This window comes from Temnothorax nylanderi, unplaced genomic scaffold (genome assembly GCF_030848795.1).
Source record: "Temnothorax nylanderi isolate EJ_2023f unplaced genomic scaffold, tnyl_v1.0 TNYL_tig0013_pilon, whole genome shotgun sequence".
Classification (NCBI taxonomy): Eukaryota; Metazoa; Arthropoda; class Insecta; order Hymenoptera; family Formicidae; genus Temnothorax; species Temnothorax nylanderi.
Window position 1 is genome coordinate 2,039,953 of NW_027249075.1, and position 18,379 is coordinate 2,058,331.

General features: G+C 39.9%; 2 protein-coding genes across 3 annotated transcripts; one reads left to right on the top strand and one right to left on the bottom strand.

Moving 5' to 3' along the window:
• The first annotated feature begins 603 nt into the window (after positions 1-603).
• Positions 604-4,583, top strand: LOC139767886 (odorant receptor 9a-like). Its single transcript, XM_071697582.1, has 9 exons — positions 604-769; positions 895-1,014; positions 1,143-1,260; positions 1,369-1,633; positions 3,266-3,418; positions 3,523-3,613; positions 3,777-3,913; positions 4,323-4,455; positions 4,530-4,583. The coding sequence occupies exons 1-9, from the start codon at positions 626-628 to the stop codon at positions 4,581-4,583; spliced, it is 1,215 nt and encodes a 404-aa protein (XP_071553683.1). The 5' UTR covers positions 604-625.
• A 143-nt stretch (positions 4,584-4,726) lies between these two features.
• Positions 4,727-9,249, bottom strand: LOC139768052 (uncharacterized). 2 transcript variants are annotated; one of them, XM_071697886.1, is made up of 5 exons: positions 9,019-9,249; positions 8,692-8,843; positions 6,366-8,577; positions 6,063-6,210; positions 4,727-5,867 (listed from the first exon to the last, which is right to left on the bottom strand). In XM_071697886.1, exons 1-5 carry the CDS (start codon positions 9,239-9,241, stop codon positions 5,804-5,806), a joined length of 2,799 nt encoding a protein of 932 aa, XP_071553987.1. In that variant the 5' UTR covers positions 9,242-9,249; the 3' UTR covers positions 4,727-5,803. The 2 variants fall into 2 exon arrangements, with proteins under 2 accessions (XP_071553987.1, XP_071553988.1); XM_071697887.1 differs by having other exon boundaries at positions 6,012-6,210.
• Positions 9,250-18,379: the final 9,130 nt, after the last annotated feature.

The following is an 18,379-nucleotide window of genomic DNA, read 5'->3' on the forward strand; positions in this document are numbered from 1 at the left end:
GTGTGTCTATAAATAGTTCAACAAATAGTTCGGGTACTGAATGATGTTATCAAGCGACCACGGCAGAGCACAGAGATGACACGCATGAAGCTACAATGTCATTGGTATGACATTGTATTACGTGCGTGTAACGCAACATTGGCAAAATATTAATAAATATAAATAACTATAAAAAATATAAGTATCGTTTCGCGTAGACTTGTAGAGCATTTGAAACCGACTGAACTTGCGTCTATTGATGTTGCAGCTTGATCTAGAAAGTGTAGAGAAATAAAAAATAATTTATTGATAAATTTAAAACAAGATGTCTCTCAAGACATGGAGAGAGGCCGCCCTTCATTGATATCATTCTTGTATTCTCGACTATTTGTCGTGTCACGCGACATCAGCGTGCGGGGGTGTCCGAAGAGGTATTATGCATGAAATTACGGTCTACGACAAACGGCATCTAATTTTCGAGACGAGTAACGGGATCCGCGCTGTGACGATGGATATGACATCCCGCAATTTAGAATTTTATAATTCTACGATCGTGTTCCGACTCGTGCCGAAATCGATCGATACAGGGGCTCATGCCGCGCTCCCTCATTTCCGTCGCAGCTCTCAAATAAGCAGAAGCTAAGTCATGCTGGTGAATATACTTCGAGAGTACAATGTCAATAGAATATTTATGTCGTGCTTGGGTCTTTGGCCGTTCCAACCTAAGCTCACGAAATGTTTGTTATCAACGTTCTGCCTCATACTTGAAATAAGTTACTTGCCATTCGAGGTAATACGATTACTTTTATTTTCGAATACGTGCAATTAGCCTTTAAAACATCCATCACGCCAAAAGATATATTGCTTTTTCCTATGTAATATATTTGGCAGAACGTAATATAATTTATCTGGTAGATATTGACATTGTACATACATAGACACAGTGGGCAAATAATCTTTGAATGTCTGTATCAAATGGTCATAACGGCGGCTTTCCTTGTAAAGTTGTTAAATCAGCTTTGGAACCGCGACAAGGTAAGTATCCAAAACATCAATTACGAATTGTAGACTTTCTCATTTTCTTCATTAATATTCATTTAAATAAATTTCTTATATACATATGCTTAATCACTTTAGTCACATGTTTTTTTCTTTACGATTAGTTTCGCCGTTTATACGAAATCATGGAAGATCATTGGAATGTATTTACGAGCGATTTGGAAGTTCGAATTTTAAAAAGTTACTCTCATATATCGCAGATATTTACAATGTCTTACTCGAGTGAGTAAATTATATCAGAAAGAAAAAAAAGATTATAAATTATTAATAGTGACAAACGTATTTTGCGCACATAAGAATATTATTGAAAGGAAAATATGTATTTTGCAGTACTAATATACTTCATGATGTCGATGTTTATAACGATACCCTCATTAGGGCCGATACTTCTCGATATCGTACTACCTCTTAATAAATCACGTCCGCGACATATTGCGATATATAGCGAATACGGAATAGATCAAGATAAGTATTTTGTACCGATCTTTTTGTACACTTCTGTTATGATCACGGTGGGTATGACCATTATGGTGGCCGCTGATACCATGCACATAGTGTGTACCGCGCACGCATGCAGCTTATTCCAACTTATTGGGTAAGTACGGAGGAGTAACCCAGGTAGCACATACACGTTTCAGAAATGTTTTATGAGTGTTTTTCCGAAACGTTTTATAACCGATTTCTAGAAACGTTTCTCATGAGTAAAAATGTCCATTCGAAAAACGTTCGATGGAACGTTTCTTTTCCCATAAAATAACGTTCAAAAAACTATTATAGAAACGTTTTGTTTTAATGACCCAGATAGCACAGTGACGTCAAATGACGTATTAATTCCGTCATAATGCCGTGTCTAACGTCATTAAAGACGTGCGTGAGAATGTTCTAGAAGCTTTATGCATATACCATCTATGACGTCTATTCTTTTTCGAGGAAATTCCTGAACTGGTGCACATTCGTGCAATAAATTAAAGTGAAACAAAATATACTTGTCTTACTCTAACTTAATTGCATTACTGATGTGCACCACTTCAGGAAGTTCTTCAAAACGGAACACACGTATAAATGTTCTTTCAATGGCCACGTTTAGCAGAAGGTTTATTTTGCAACTGTTGGAAGTTTTCTAAGCTCAGATTTGTCCGATGACAAATAGATTAAAACCGGTAGGACAAAATTAATTTAAGTAAGTAAGTGGATATATGTGCATGGATAAAATGAATTATTTTGTGCAATATAAATTTAAATGTTTCAAAAAAGGCTATTAAAGCTATTATATATATAGATAAAATTAAATTAAGTCAGGCTCGTATGTATCAACAACCTATAGAAGATTAACGGCCAATAACGAGCATGGAAGTTGTTAAATTCAAAAAGATTTATTGTTACAAACAATTAATTAATTAGGGACGTTTCGACAACACAGTGCGTCTTCTTCAGCCAAAAATTAATAAAGAATAATAAAATTATATATATACGAATCGTCAAGAGTTACACATTTCCACATCCAAGAAGTAATAATAAGAACATCATAAAAATATTAAACAGAAAAAATCGAAATCGCTGTACATTTGTAAGGTCCTTAATTGAAAGTCGAATGATAAAATCCATGATTGATTCTTCAGTCGGAAGTGAGAATAAATCGAGTCAATCATCGATGTAAGCTCGTCACAATCAAGAGTCAGATAATTAAAATAAAAGTGTATAAACTGTAAATTGAAAAAACTTGTAAGAGCGAGGAAATGTAAAAGACTTTGTTACGATTATACATACTGCGACTAAATGTGAGATTAGGCTTTGAACTGTTGCTAAGGGACCGTATCGTGTCAGATATTGTGCGTGACTGATTACCGCTCCTACTATACAGGTGTCGGTTAACAAAAAAGGTAATAAATAGACAAATAAATAACTCCCTAGGAATTGTTACTAAGTTCGTTGAGAATATCAAAATAAGAACCATCCAATAATTCAGTAGATAGATATAGATAAAGCAAATTATAATTTTGAAAGGAAAAATTTAACAAATAGGTATTTTTGTTAACTGTAGAAACATAAAAAATACGTTTCTTAAATCATGGTTTCAAAAACATTTTTGTTCAAACGTTTCTTAATGGTTCTTTACGGTTATGAAACTATGTATACGTTCAAAAAACGTACATGAAACTAATATGTGCTACCTGGGAAAATACGTCCACGTATTTTTCGTAAAAATACCGCAAAACTCGTATTGTAGTCAACAAATCGAGAATGTGATATCAAATGTGCATAATGGCGATGAAGTCAACGAAATCGAACATTGTACGAATGTGGAGTATAAAGTGTTCAGCGAGGAAATGATATATCGGGAATACATCGTATGCTTAAAAAAACATCAACTTGCTTTGGAGTAAGGGACTCCGTGCGATCTTTCGAGATCATTTTTGCGCTGAAGATACAATTATCAAAGTAATCTAACGAAAACATGTAATTAATTAAAATCGTTGTTATTAGATATATCGATATATTAAACGACACGTACAAAATTGTCGGAATTAGCTTCTCATTACTAATCGCTGCAGTTTTCAGTCTACTTGGAGTTCGAGTAAGCATTAGGCATTAAATAATTACGGATATATATCGTTCTTAAATAATTAGCATTAATATATTACATTTAAAAATATCGTCATTTCGTAAATTTCGTGAAAATATGATAATTATATTTCAGATGGCGTGTGGATATATATAATACCTTTGATATATTATAGATCGTCTATGTGTTAGACCAACTAGAAGAAATTATTAGATTTTTGTTTATAATCGCGGGATCGTTGCTGCAATTGATGATCGTGTGTTATTCCGGCCAGAAAATAATGGACGAAAGTCAAAATATATTCCATCGAGCGTAATGATTATTTTATATTCTCACAAATTTCCGTCATTTCCAATACGTTTCGAAATCTGAAAATTGATTTTACAGTATTTTAAGATAAAACCATGATTCAAAATATTTCTTAATTCCGTTATGCATAAAGTGTGTTACGCAAAACGCAAACACACACACACACACACACACACACACACACACACACACACACACACACACACACACATATATATATATATATATATATATATGTGTGTGTGTTTGCGTTTTACGCAATATATATATGTATAAATTTCTGATATTAAACATTATTACATACGATTTTACTTGAAAGATTTTTCAATTTATGATATTTCCTAGAGTTTTGCATGACGTATATTGATGGAAATCTAAATAAAAACTAATTTTTAAAAATATATTCTTTCAGATATGCAGCGGAATGGTACAAATTCTCACCAAGATTAAAATCATTATTAATCATAACTCTCTACAGAAGTGTTGTGCCGTGCAAATTGACAGCAGGTAATCTGTTTCCATTGTCAATGGCGGTTTTCGCCGCGGTAAGTACGAGAAGATCTGTAAAAGTAATTTATAACATGCAGAAAATGATTCATACGTTTATAATCGTTTTAAGGTGATACGGACGGCTGTATCTTATTTCACGGCATTCTTATCGATACAAAATTGATCAGTTTTAAAATAGATGCTTAACTAATTTTTCATTGATACGTCTTCGATCCAACAAAGTGTAGATAAAAATTTGAAGATACTTATAAAGTATACTGCACTTTATAAGATGAGTATAAAGTATTTGAGATTGAAAGAAGAAAGTTTGCCAAGTATGCTTTTATTTAACAAAATCACATTTATTATTAAATATACAACTCATATAATATCAGCCGATGCGACTACAATCAATATCACAGCATTTTGCAGGTAGACATTCGTAATGTCAGTCTCTTAACGAAATAACTTAACGAGAATTACTAGTTACTGTAGTAACATTACGCAATACGCAATTGATGACTTTCGTGCTTTCGGGGGCAACTAACTAGCTTTTTAATATTCGTGTAGGTCGATTTACACAAGAATATATTTTTAAATAAAAACATTTGTTAAATCCCACGATGCTGTTAAGTTAAACCATATTCCAAGCTGTTAGCGTACCACATCTAACAGGACATGGCTATAAAGCTGCACAATACCGTTATTGTTAACTAATTCTACTTCATTACTTTACTTAACATTTCTTTAACGTTAGAATACAACGTTCATATCTAAATAGATATGTTCGGAACAAGAAATGCAAATGTTTCAATAGCGATATAATTTAATAATTATTCTGCAAAATTTATCTCTATCTTTCTCCTTTTTTTTGAAACAGAATAGATTAATTAAGTATGAAAGAGATATATGAAAGCGTAAATAAATACGGATTGCTCTTATCTCTGAGATCTTATTTAGAGAGTTTAAATATAATATTATACATATTATATAATGCAAAATGTTCTTATTTATCAAAAAGATCTATTAGAAAAAAAGAATTGTTATGAATATTATCCATTAGTGAAAGTAATTGATGGATATCACAATTAGAGTTCAATTATGTGTGTGTGATTTATATACATATATATCTCCCTCAGCATACAAAATATTATCGAAAGCACGTTAAGATGCTAACCGAAATGCATGAAATATTTAGAACGTAAAATATCGATAGTTCAATTTTTTTTATGTAAATTTTGTAATGTTTAGATGTTAATTTTTTATTTAATAAACCCAGAGGGTTTAGGAAATTATATCTAATAGAAAATTTCGTAACTTCTCGTAGTAATTCATCATATTTTTTAGAAACGAAATTAACAATATAATAATAATAATATAATTAACGCTATAATGGCAATAGTTTTATTCGTCGGTAGACTTCGTTAATTTGTCGAGGCAATCATATGACTTTGATTGTGTGATATATCTGCAACATAGAAAAGCTTTTCGTTAGATTTCATATACTTATATGATATTAATTACAATCATTTAACGACGCTAAAAGCAAGAGGCAAAGAAAGATTGTAAATGGGGTCAGTGATCGTTAATAGAGCAAAGCACAAAAACTAACCGTGTTAATAACTAAATATTAATCTAAACTGCATGGCTTGCGTGACACAACCGTTTATGCGTTGGATCTCTTCGGGCGACGTGAAGTATCAAGTTCCCAGCTTTGGCGCTCTTGAACATCTGTAACGCCTTGGCATGCGTCAGTCCATCCAACGAGGAGCCATTGATTGCTAAAATTTCATCTCCCACTCTCAGAGTACCTTTAACATTACAGGTAAACTGCTGCAGACATTGTTTCCCTTTTATATTATTTTACGTTGTATCTTTTTTTATGTTTTGTATTTTAATTTATTAATTTCACATTCTATGGTAAACCTTATGACACTAATGCTTCGCTGCAAAAAAAATACGATACCTTCTTCCGCAGCTTGTCCACCGAGCATAATATCCTTTACAAAGATACCCATGCGTCCTTTATTGCTGTCCACGCCGCCGACGATAGAAAAACCCAATTTCTTCGGCGCGCCCTTTTCCAATATGATCGTTAAGAGATCGATAGATAAGCTGGACCCTCGTCGAACGGGGGGCGCCTCTGCGCTTCGTTTCCTCACGACCTGGAACTTCTTCATACCCGTCATCTTTTGGAAACTAACAGTCGCGTCATCAACGGCGCGGTGGATTCGAGCGTTCGTTGAAGATAACATATCGTCGGACGGAACTGACAGTTCAAGTCTTTTGTTCTTCGAGATCCACGCGTCGGGATCGCTTCGCGTTCGCGTCAAGGCGTTGCCCCACGTGTCGCCGATTTCCTCGCCGAAAGACGGAATCGGTTCTCTCGCGATTTGCAGCTCGACCGTGCCAACGCAACTCCGCAAGGCGTTTCGCGCCTCTGCCATCGACATGCCGCGTATCCTACGCCCGCAGACACGAACGATCTCGTCGCCGATGCGGAATTGCCTCGACTTAGCCGCTTCGCCGTTGGGATCCATCTTGGCGATCACGTAGAATGGCCTGGCCGCCTCGCACCGTTCGACCGAAATACCGAGACCCGCCGCGTGGCTCACCGTCAGCTTCATCGTCTTCAATTCACGTCGTACTAGGATCTTGTTAGCGGCAGTGACAGGCTTAATAATGGAAGCGATAGGAACCGAGGACACCTTCTTCGCCGCGTTTCTCGGCACGTCTAATGTGTCGAGTTCTAGAGTGGAACGCGATCTCTTTGGGCTATAGTATCGTAAAGGATTAGTTATTGCGTCAGATAAGGAATGGATTTTGTTAGCCGGTGGACTGTCCTTGCACGGGGACGCCGCGTGGTCCAAGAGGTGCAGTGCACTTGGACTTGAGCATTTTCGATTTTTAGACTTCTTGTCCTTCAGTAAATTTTGAAATTTAGCCATCTGAGATACGTTAATATGACTTCCCGGCGTTACACAAAGTTTCCTCTCGTCGGAATCGACTTTTATTTTGACATCATCGGTGCCGCGCGCATCAGCATCGTCACATTGCGGTGTAACGCCGAGATCGTTACGGTCTGTCACGTGGAGTTTCGTTAAATCCTCACCGAGCAGAACGGATGTCGCGGTCGCTGCTTTCATTAGAGCCTCGCGAGACTTTGGCAAGAGATCCGTTTCCGTCTTAGAATAAACTTTCGTTAAATCCGGTCGGTATTCCGGAAAATCGGCAAAAGTATCCTCGTCGCAGCTGTCCGTGTCGTCCTCCTCCGACATTAACACGGTGGATTGGGTTGCGGTCGACTCATTGAAGGAAGGATTGTTCGCCGCGGCATCGACAACGGCATCGGCGGCGTTGACCTTCTCGATCTTCGAATCGCACGTTTCCGACGAACGTGATTCGGTCACTGCACTTGCGTTTTTTTTCTGCGAACTCTCGAGTAGAGATAAGTCAATACCGCGATAATCGTCCGATGTTATCGAGAAACTGCGCGGCTTCAACAAGGGAGGCACCGCCGATTTTTCGCTGTCCGGCGAGTCCGCGCCGGCTCGCGTACTGTCCGAATCGTAGCCGCTTTCGTCGCAACCTATGCGCAGATTGTTCAGCAGATCTTCCAGACCGGTCAGCGAGCCGGCAGATAATCCTTGGGGACACGAATTTCCTTTAGCTTCGTTGACAGTCGCGTTACCGGCAGACTGATGATCAGGCGTTCGCGTCGGGGTCTCACTTTTCGTCTCCCCCGAAGATTTCGGACTCGCGCTTGTTCCAACGTTCTCCAACGTTTCTCTCGCGGACGCGTCACCCTGACGCTTCTTCAGGCTCTCGTGATTCTTGAGTATGTAATCCAACAGTCGCTGTTGCTCCTGCAGATCCTGTATGCTGCGACTCAGTTGCAATTTCTTTCGGCGGAACATTTCCCGATTGATTTCAGTGAACTCGCGATCGTCGAAATTCTCTGCGCAAATACCTCGAAATGGGAGCTTCTTGATCGCTCCTTCGCTGAGGGTCTTCCCCATCGGGCAATGGCTGACATTGACAACTGCATCCTCCTCCTGGATCGTCGCGCTTCTCGTAGAACTCTTGCCGTTAAGAGAATGATCGCCACCGGTTCTGAAGAGATTTCTCAACGATTCTACTCTGGGAATTCTCTTTGGTTTCGGCAGTTCGCTATTTCCCTAAAAAATGTTGATTATTCATGGTAATATTTCTCGAAAAGAAAGTTTTATTCGCGTCTTAGCACGAAGCTGACGCGGGTTAAGCTACTGTTATATATGTTACGTTGACGTTACGTTTTCTTTCTCGCTCGAGATTTCATCGTAGCCGCTTTTCCGATGCGGGCTCCACCGTCGTCGCCGTCGCGGCACCGAAAGCAATTCGGAGCTGTCCGACCTCTTCATTTGATCCCATCGTCGACCCATCTTTCGTCCCCACGTGGAGATTCCTTTCGAGTGGAGGGGGGGGGGGCAAAGGTGCAATCAATTTTAAGATGTCAATCAAGATTAACCTTAACTTTGCTTATTACAGACAAGAACAAAGCGATATCAAATACGGATATGTTGCGAGAAGTTTTACGCGCACGTTACCGCGATGTCACGAGTGTCTTATTGCAGTCCTACCTTTACGAGTCAGGATAGAAGGGTCCGTCGGTTCCTTCGGCGTGTCGGTGTCTTCTTTGACTGGAAGTATACCTTCCAATCTGTTGTCCGCCTTCGATTTCTTCTCCGATCTTTCAGACGTATTGCTTTCGGCATTATTCGCAGCCGCAACGTCTTGAGATATAGGCACAGCCGAAACGAGCTGCGGACTCGTATCGGCCGTGGAACGTTTGAATAGACGCATCGTGAGTATATGCTGCAAATAAAATTATTATTAACTAACTATTACATAAATCATAGCACATGCATGATCGGAAGATGTTTCAAACAGGCAGAGATGTACACGGAAAAAATAATGTTGTATTAACAGCAATAACAGCATGAGATCTGATTGGCAATAATCTTGTTGATTCAAGAACAGTATTAATGAAATAAATACTTATTTTATTAAAACTAGAGCATGACGTATTGAATTAACAAGATTGTTTCCAATTAGACTAATGCTGTTAATATAACATAATTTTTTTTCTATGTACAAGTAATAAATTTCGCAGTTAATAATTACATGTTCTAATAGCTGCATAACTATTATTTTTTCCTTTCTTTTTTTTTTCCTTTAGCATATCCCATTTATAGTTAGTGCTCATAATGTTGAAAATTAGACCGAGAGAAACACCTCTGAAATTTAAAGATCCTACGGTATCGGCTACGGTAATTTCTACGGAACACCCTGTAGGTATAGAGTAAGAAAAGAGCAAAGAAAGGAGAGAAACGTGGAAGGGAAAGGTGGAGGCTTCGCGAGACAGCCTCGGACTTCCTTGAAAGGTTTGTCGTCGGGTGACGTCAGCCCTCGTCCACAAAACGGTCGCCGTCGCGTATGTACATCTGTCGCTCGCCCATATGTGTGTTCCGCGTTTTTGAATAAAAAAAGGAGCAAAATGAACTGCGAGGAGAGCATCGCAGGTAGGTAATCGGACAATGAACCCGTTTACACGTTCTCTTCCTCCTATTCCTCGTTTCTTTTTTTCGCATCGCATTTGCACTGCATCTCCTCTTCCACGCGAGATTTGTTCCATTAAGAGTTGTCTCTCACGTCTATTGAACGGATGTAATTAAGTTTAAACATTTTAATGTTGCTCGGCGGAAGGACTGGTGATAGAAAAAAATGAATAAGAATATTGACCACGACGTTTGGTAATAATTGATAAAATTTTCAATGTGCACAGAAGTTTAAAAAATAAATAAGTAAAACGTTATTGTACTATTATCTCGCTATTGTTTACGAGAGGATGCGTCTGCGTAAACTCAAGCTACGGAAACTTAAGCTGAGAGCATTGGTCGAGAGTATATCTGGAAGAGAGATAACGGTTGATATCTTCGGTACGATCTAGGCGATTATAAATTCGACGAGTACGGACAGCGAGGATCTACCTGGCTTTACGGTCGAACAAAACTCTTCATTCTGGCAAAATTAACATATTTGTATCTGTGTATCTACAATTGTAAAAGTGTAAGTTAAGTTCTTAATTATTAAGTTAAGCAAATAGAATCGTTACGCTTTTTTAGCCGATTATACTTTATAATTCTCGCAAATAAAACAATTATATATATTTTTTCCAGTTTTTATTAATGCGAAAGTATTACATCGAACTGTTACCAAGTAACAGTGAGTCGAAGCTGTTAGCATAGCGGAGCCAGAGCGAAGTCCTAATTTGGACTCGGATTACGACACAGCCTCTTCATTTTCCCAATTCGAAGCTACCAAATATGGAACGTAAAAAATTAACAACCCGCACAAATATATTTCGCCAATAAACGCGAAATAATCCCGTGTACTCTAACAGGAACTAGTCACTGTAAAACTACGTTTTCAACGCAGGAGGTTTAACGGTTCTGCATCGTTAGCCTGAAAGTGTATGCTATTTGCTTAAATACGGGATTTGTATAAAGTCAGTTATATACAAACGTATAAACACAGAAATAGAAAGAGAGAGAGAGATGCGGGTGTCTGATATGCTCTTTGCAGGGCTCGCGCTTTCACGTCTGCGCTGTTAGGCACACCTGACTCTCAACCATGGGAACCTGCCGTGCCTTTCGGGAAACGCGCGGTACTTACGTGCCAGGGAGCAGATGTCCATTGTCCTTGCGAACGAGGGACAACAGCTACCCATCACCCTCATCATTTCATCGATTATACGTATAGCTCTGTATAATAACGTGCGACCGCTAACTACAGCTCCTTTTTTTTATATATATACATCTAGCTAGAGGGTCTGGTTCAAAATCCGGTTCTCAATATGGTTCGACTAAGTTCTCGGATCTGAAAGATACAAGTTCGATTCGGCAGCTCGGTCGCAGGAGGAACGAAATCGGTGTCACGCACCGACGTAAAATGCGGCAAATATCTCGGTCGTTCGACAGATCTCTTTCTCTCTTTTCTCTCCTCTCCCGAAAATTGCCTTATCCCTCCCATCCTGTTTTTTTTTTGCTCTTCACCGAACAGCGTCTCGTAGAAAGTAAAACTATCGGCCCCGAGGCCGCGTGTCCTCGAACCGCGCCGGTCTGGCACACATTCGCTACGCGAATAACGCAAACAGATCTTTTTCCGAACACCTTGTGGATTTGATAAAAAAAAGTCGAGGGTCGATCGATAATCACCATAGTCAAGGAGACTCAGAATCAATTTATTTCATTAGCTGAGGCAGATGCACTTGCAATAGAGCCACGTACCTTGACTGGATACATTTTTATGCATTTTCTTGACACATTTAACTATAACTATTAAACTATAAGCTGGGAAAAATTCGTTCGAGAAGCATATTAAATGTCTCCCCGCGACGCACGAAAATGACGGGTTGATATAAGTGCATATAATCATGAGTACTGTGTGGAGGGTAAAAATGCATGCACCTGCACACCCCTGCATTTTCGTACGAGGGGTAGAAAACTCATTTGAAAGCGCTATTACCTTCCCGATTAAAATTTTATAGAGTAGTACGTTAATACATATTCATCGGATATCAAGGTGAAATTTCTGGATACTCTCTATATAAGTCGATCGCACGCAAGAATCATTTTATAAATACCTACACACTTATTTAATATCGCATTTCCCGGTTGTCCGTCAAAGTGTTAAAAGGGGCGTGTTTAATCCGATAGAATAAAGCGGGCGTACTGCATAACTGTAATGCATCTCGCGCACCGCTTACGATCTTATACCGTTATCTCTTGAAATAGGTGAGTTCGCGGTGCATACATAGCGCGCTGCGTACATCTGACAGTTAATTACGTTGTTTGTATTAACATTGTCGATACGATCAAGCGAAATGGGTTACGCGTGACTTGCGACGTTATAAAGCTCGCCGCAAGCGATGCTCGGTGTTATTAGAAAAAAAAAAATATTTGCCACAGATTTTGCCGCATTTATAATGTACGATTCGAACGTTATCACATCGACGCGTTATCATATCTACTGGTTTATTCGGGATACGATGCTCGTATCGATTTGTAGAGTACTTATCGTTTGTGTGTGCCGTTTGAAGGCGCGAATATGTAATATCGTTACGCACGATGTAACGATATTAACGATATGGTGCGCAATGCACAGCGTTAGTAGTACGATTTATTCCGTATATGCACTTGGCGTATGTATTCGATATACCGTGAACATCAAGGTATCGCCGCTTCTTGGTCACGGATCATTGCCACAGTGAAAGGGTTAACGTTATTCAGGTATTCGCTCAAGTATTATGAGAAAAAATATAATGATACGTCGTTAATAATGTCTAGGATGACCTAGAAAACCTTGACCTTCGTCCATAATATGATTTTAATGCAAATAATAATAATTAAATGAAATTGCATACTTATTTACCACATGGGGTTTTTAACCACAAAGAATACTCGCATATATATTTTTGGATTTATGCATCGCGGTCATCGTAGTAACTTATACCAATTTCTTTTTATGTCAATGTGTTTTTTTTATATTTAACTCTCTCTAAATGAAGTAAAGCTCATAAATAACCAGTTAGTTACTATCCGTGACAACAAATTAACACTGTTTCAAATAAATGTATAAGTAACTAGATAAGGATTAACTCGATAATGAAATTAACGAGTAAAGTAAAAAGCAAGCTTTGAGAGTATAATGCAATTAACGTAAATTTATTCACTTTTACTGTACTTTTACTTGTTAACTTTAATTCATCATTGATCCTACTCTTCGAAAATTGAATTGGACGAATATTAAAATTTAAGATAATCGCGAAAAGTTTCAGTACATTCCTTTTTACAACAGCTGTATGAATTAAGAATTGCGGTGTTCCAAATTTCCAATTTTTTTTTCAGCGTTTTGTGCAATTTGTAATTTGGATAGATAGACGAGAGCGTCGCGACAGAAGCTGTTCTGACTTAACTCTTAGCTGAGCTAACGTTTGTTTTCGGGACCACGGTTCCGTAATTTGTATTGCAGAGAGAGAGAGAGAGAGACAATTGAGAGAGAGAGAGAGAGAGAGAGAGAGAGAGAGAGACAATTTAGTACAGTAGATTTATCAATAACGAAATCACTAGTCAGATCACAAAAGCCGGCAGTTTCTGGTGTAACTGTGTAGCATCGTATAGATACGTGACTTGTGTATACATATACTGTACTGGGAGATTAATGTGTCGGAGCTCTAATTTATGCGGAACTGGCTGTGTATATGACGTTTGTGTACGTCAATGTCCTCTGAGGAAGCATCTGTTGATATCTAGTAAGCATTAAGCACGGCTGAATGTAAACCAATGAGGAACAGACGAAGCGCTCCAATATTGTACAGCTCAAAAGCGATTAATTTTTCGCACAATTATACAACTGTAAAAATTATTAAATTATTCGGACAAAGTGGGAAAAGCTTCGTTAGTCAATTTAACGTAACATTTAGCGAGAAGAGATATTGAAGAGCCTAGAGGTGTGCGTGTGCAACTATCATTAATTATCAATGAGGAACAGACGAAGCGCTCCAATATTGTACAGCTCAAAAGCGATTAATTTTCCGCACAATTATACAACTGTAAAAATTATTAAATTATTCGGACAAAGTGGGGAAAAGCTTCGTTAGTCAATTTAACGTAACATTTAGCGAGAAGAGATATTGAAGAGCCTAGAGGTGTGCGTGTGCAACTATCATTAATTATCAATGGCGAGATAGAAGGTAAAGCGGATGCGAGAGAAAAAAAAAGAGAGACAAAGGTACCGTGACAAATGTGCGGAGACTTGCCTTCGATCAAAGGACGTTATTGCTCCTCGACCGCGCGAACGTGGTCCCGCGGATGAAACGGTGCGTCATCGGCTCCCGCGATCCGATCTCGAAGTCCGATCTTAATTTTATCCGCGCGCCCGCGAACCCGGAAACCGCGCCGACGAGCAAAACGGTCGACGACACTGCTACACGGCCGTCCGTATCGCACGCTCCGCTTTGGAGGCGACGCGAGGCAGCTCCGAGGAACGATGCACCGATATCTGCCACCGGTCTCGGCCACTCTCGACGAGAGGGAAAGAAGCCCCGCTCGCTCGGCCCGTACGAACGCTCACCGGCAGGACTCGCTCGAAACTGCCGGTATCACGAGAGCACCGATTGCCTGTGGCGCTACCTGCACGGGGAGCTGCAATCCCTTTACCTCTCCCCCTCTCTTTATTCGTCTCTCTTTTTCTTTCCCCTTAATAATTTATATTAATGATAATGCTCCGCGATAACGGTGGTAACATCAACGATAAGAGCGCCGCTCTTATCCTTTGTCTAACCGACCTTGAGCCCCGTTAACTTGCAGCTCGTTTCGACAGAGCTGTGATAACAACTCCATGACCGCGCGTTCGATGGAAATAAATGAAAAGAAAAGGTTGCAGTTCCTTAAAATGCTGACGAAACAACGAGGAACGTTGTGCTACAATGTAGACTAAAGTCCGGGCGCGATAAAAAGCGCTGGTAACGCTATTTTCAGTAAAATTATCGCGTATCGCTCGACTCCGTGCAAAGAAGTCGGGCAAGTGTGAGAAGTACCTGTGGGGAGAAACAGGTTCTAGATTCATTCACATCTCTCGCGCCGAGGCCTTGAGCCGAGCAAAAAGCGCTCTCTCTATGCGATTCCTACACCATAGACTCATCTTGTAATCCGCCATGGCTACTGGCGAGATGAGAAAAACGAGCGAGCGGCGTACGGACGGAGGGTGTCCGGCGATACAGCCAGGAAGAAAATCCGACTTCTCTCGTTACAGAAAAAAAGCCGACGTACACCGGCGAATCGAACACCCAGTACATGTCGCGTCCTCCAGAAGCGCTAATCTAAAAACGTAGGCTGTGTGCTAGTAGACTACGAAACACTGGCGTTTAAGGAACACCTCGACGTGGCCCACGCATTTCTCACTAATCTCACATGTGATCAAACAGACGATAAATTAATGCTAAAAGCGTGGACACACTGTATACCTCAATGTCGCGTGTACAATATATAGACTATATACAGCGTTGAGTCACGAGACGGCCAAAAAAGTGCTGATCGCTTACAGCATGGTAGACTGTTAAATATTGAAGGGTGAAATTTAAACCAATGCCTTGAGTTAAATAACATTTTGTTATTTTTAATTAACATGTGTGTCAAAATTTATTATTTTAACCCTACTTGTTTAATTAAATTGACATTGTTTTAATTAAATTAACCACATATTGAGTAGGAGCAATGGAGACCTAGGAATGGTTAAAACGACTGAAATTGAGTATAATTTGACACTACGAATTTAACAGTGTAAAGCCGATTTGGAAGACTTATACTTTTGGGAAGCTATTCTTTTGGGAAGACTTTCCGAAGGTATACGTATAAAAATCGAAAGTTGCTCTTTTCATTTGTCACATATTGAAGCCGAGTTACCTCACTGAAAAAGAGTATGCGTACCGGATCCTACGAGCGATCCTGTCGAATGAAATTAACAATAGTACCGGACTCGGGATTGGCCGGATCGTGGGCTACCTTCCTTGAATAAATTAAAATCGACATCGAAAAGGAAAAAAATCCACGCCGACGTCGGCGCCGACTTATTTAGCAATCGGCGAACGATAAGCAATGTAGAACCAGGATCTATAAAGCAACCGTTCCCCCCTTCCCCCCAGCTGTAATATCCAGCAGCCATCATTATGTCCCGCTGTTACGCGCGGTTGTTGTTCTCATCGGCTCAATCAGAAAGCTAATTAAATGTACCGTCGCGCCGTGCAATTAAGGAAAATGAGCGACCCTCCGAGACGCAAATAGTTAAAACGGACAACGACAAATGAAGCTGATCGTTTGCAAAATGATCACGACGGATCCGTAATAGCTTCATAACGAAATGCATTTTTCAATGGGAGAAGTGCCTTAATGATCGCCCGCATCTTATCACAAGTTTAAAAGTATGCGTATTTATCCATGTAAAGCTCACGTTTCTGATTAACGTCTACTGCTCCGTTCATTTTGGCTCCCTCATATTGCCGATGTTTTCCATTTGAATACGACGTACTCAATTTCGATTTTTTAAATTATTTTAAATTATATGATCGCGCGCGTGACTCATCGACATATTAGTATAAATATAACTCATAAATATGTATATATAAGAATAACGTTCGTGAGTCACATGTACCTCGTGGACAGTAAAAAAGTTAAAAATATAATCAGAATTTCTAGGCACTTAAAATTAGTACTTAGCTCGTATTTTGAACTGCTCGAAAAAGATTGCGTTTGAAAATTTTGATTGCATCGAGCTTAAAATGTGACACGCGGGGTGTACGTGCGTGTACCATCGTTCAAATCGATTACCGGTCATTTCATTAGTGCTCCCCGACTGAACGATTGCTTCAAGGAATAACTGTAACGGACTTTTGCTAACCCTTGACTGTGGGCCGTCCCCAACGAACTTCCACTTCGCTCTCGACGATGCCCACGGTGGTAGTCATTTTACGGGCCAGCGACTCCACGAATTATTCAACCGATGACGATCTTGATGCGACCACCGACGGACCTTATGTAAATAATCGATTAGCTATCCGGGCTATCGGATGCGCTACATAAATTCAGCCTTGTACAAAAATTACATAACTGTTTTTACGTAGAGTTCCGCGCGAAAGACCATCAGAAATGCGCGAAGATGTTAAGTAGATAAGCATGTAAGATCTCTATATATTTTTGTCTTTGTCTTATTTCCCTACTTCGCACGCTCCACTAATTTAACATTTTGCCCAGTGTGTTCCGGCAAAATTCTTAACCGCAGGAAGTCGACCCGCGCGGATGACATGTGCTCGAGTTAATTGGAAGCCTCATTCGAACTCGATGGCACGCGCCGCGCGACTTCGAGGGGCGTCTTCGGGCACCCTGCGAGCCTTACAGGGAAATAAGTTCACAAACCGTGAAAATTTAATGTTCTTTATGGGGGGGGGGGATGAGATAGAGGGGGGCAGCGTATTGTTGGCGCAATATCATGCGGCGTACCCTTCAATCCTTTTACGCAAAGTACACACAGAGAATAGACGGAGAGTTATTAAAAAAATATATATTGTATAGAGCGAAACTTGACAGCTTGACGGTATATGACTTTTTGATACACCAACCGACGGATGTTAGCGGTCTGCTATACGCGCCGATCTTTCGCTCTAATGATTCCACCTGGGTTCCGATACACATATCCGTGGGTGGTCCGTCGTCATGCGCTTGATAAGCCTCACGCCAGGTGTAGATCGAAAAAAGGAAAGAAAGCGAGGAATATACTTCCTCAGTACTTGGTTACAATATAGACTATAAAATGTCTTCCTTAAATAAGTCATAACGTTCTATAACTCTCATCTTTTCTATGCACACAGTATTAATTATTTTTTTCAAGAACAAGCAAATTAGAGATCTTACCCAATACAGGCTACGGTCCACTTAACGCTACAAATGCTTCGAAGCATTCTTCTTCTCCTTTCTTTCAATGAAGAAAGAAGAAGAAGAAGAAGAACGCTTCAAAGCATTCGTAGCAAATGGACTGTAGCCATAGAGAGGTCGTTTTTAAAAGGATTTCGAAAACGGAAGAAGAAATTGATTGGCGAACGCTGACGCAGGAGTGGGCTGAAATAACAGGAACAATCCTCTGCGCGCTCGCAGTAAATTTGATTGTTCGGAGGCAAGACGGCCCACGCTGTCCGGCCCGTGAGTTCGCCACGGGGAAACGCGGCATTCTTATCATTCGAGAAACTGGCGTGGCACAACGTAGCGTATACGGTGACGGCATCGTGTGTACGTACGGACTAGCTGTCTCCTCTAACAATACAATAACGATGGAAGGCGTCGCTTAAGGGCAAGTCCGCCTAGCGTAGTTGTTCGGGTTGTGTATGTACCT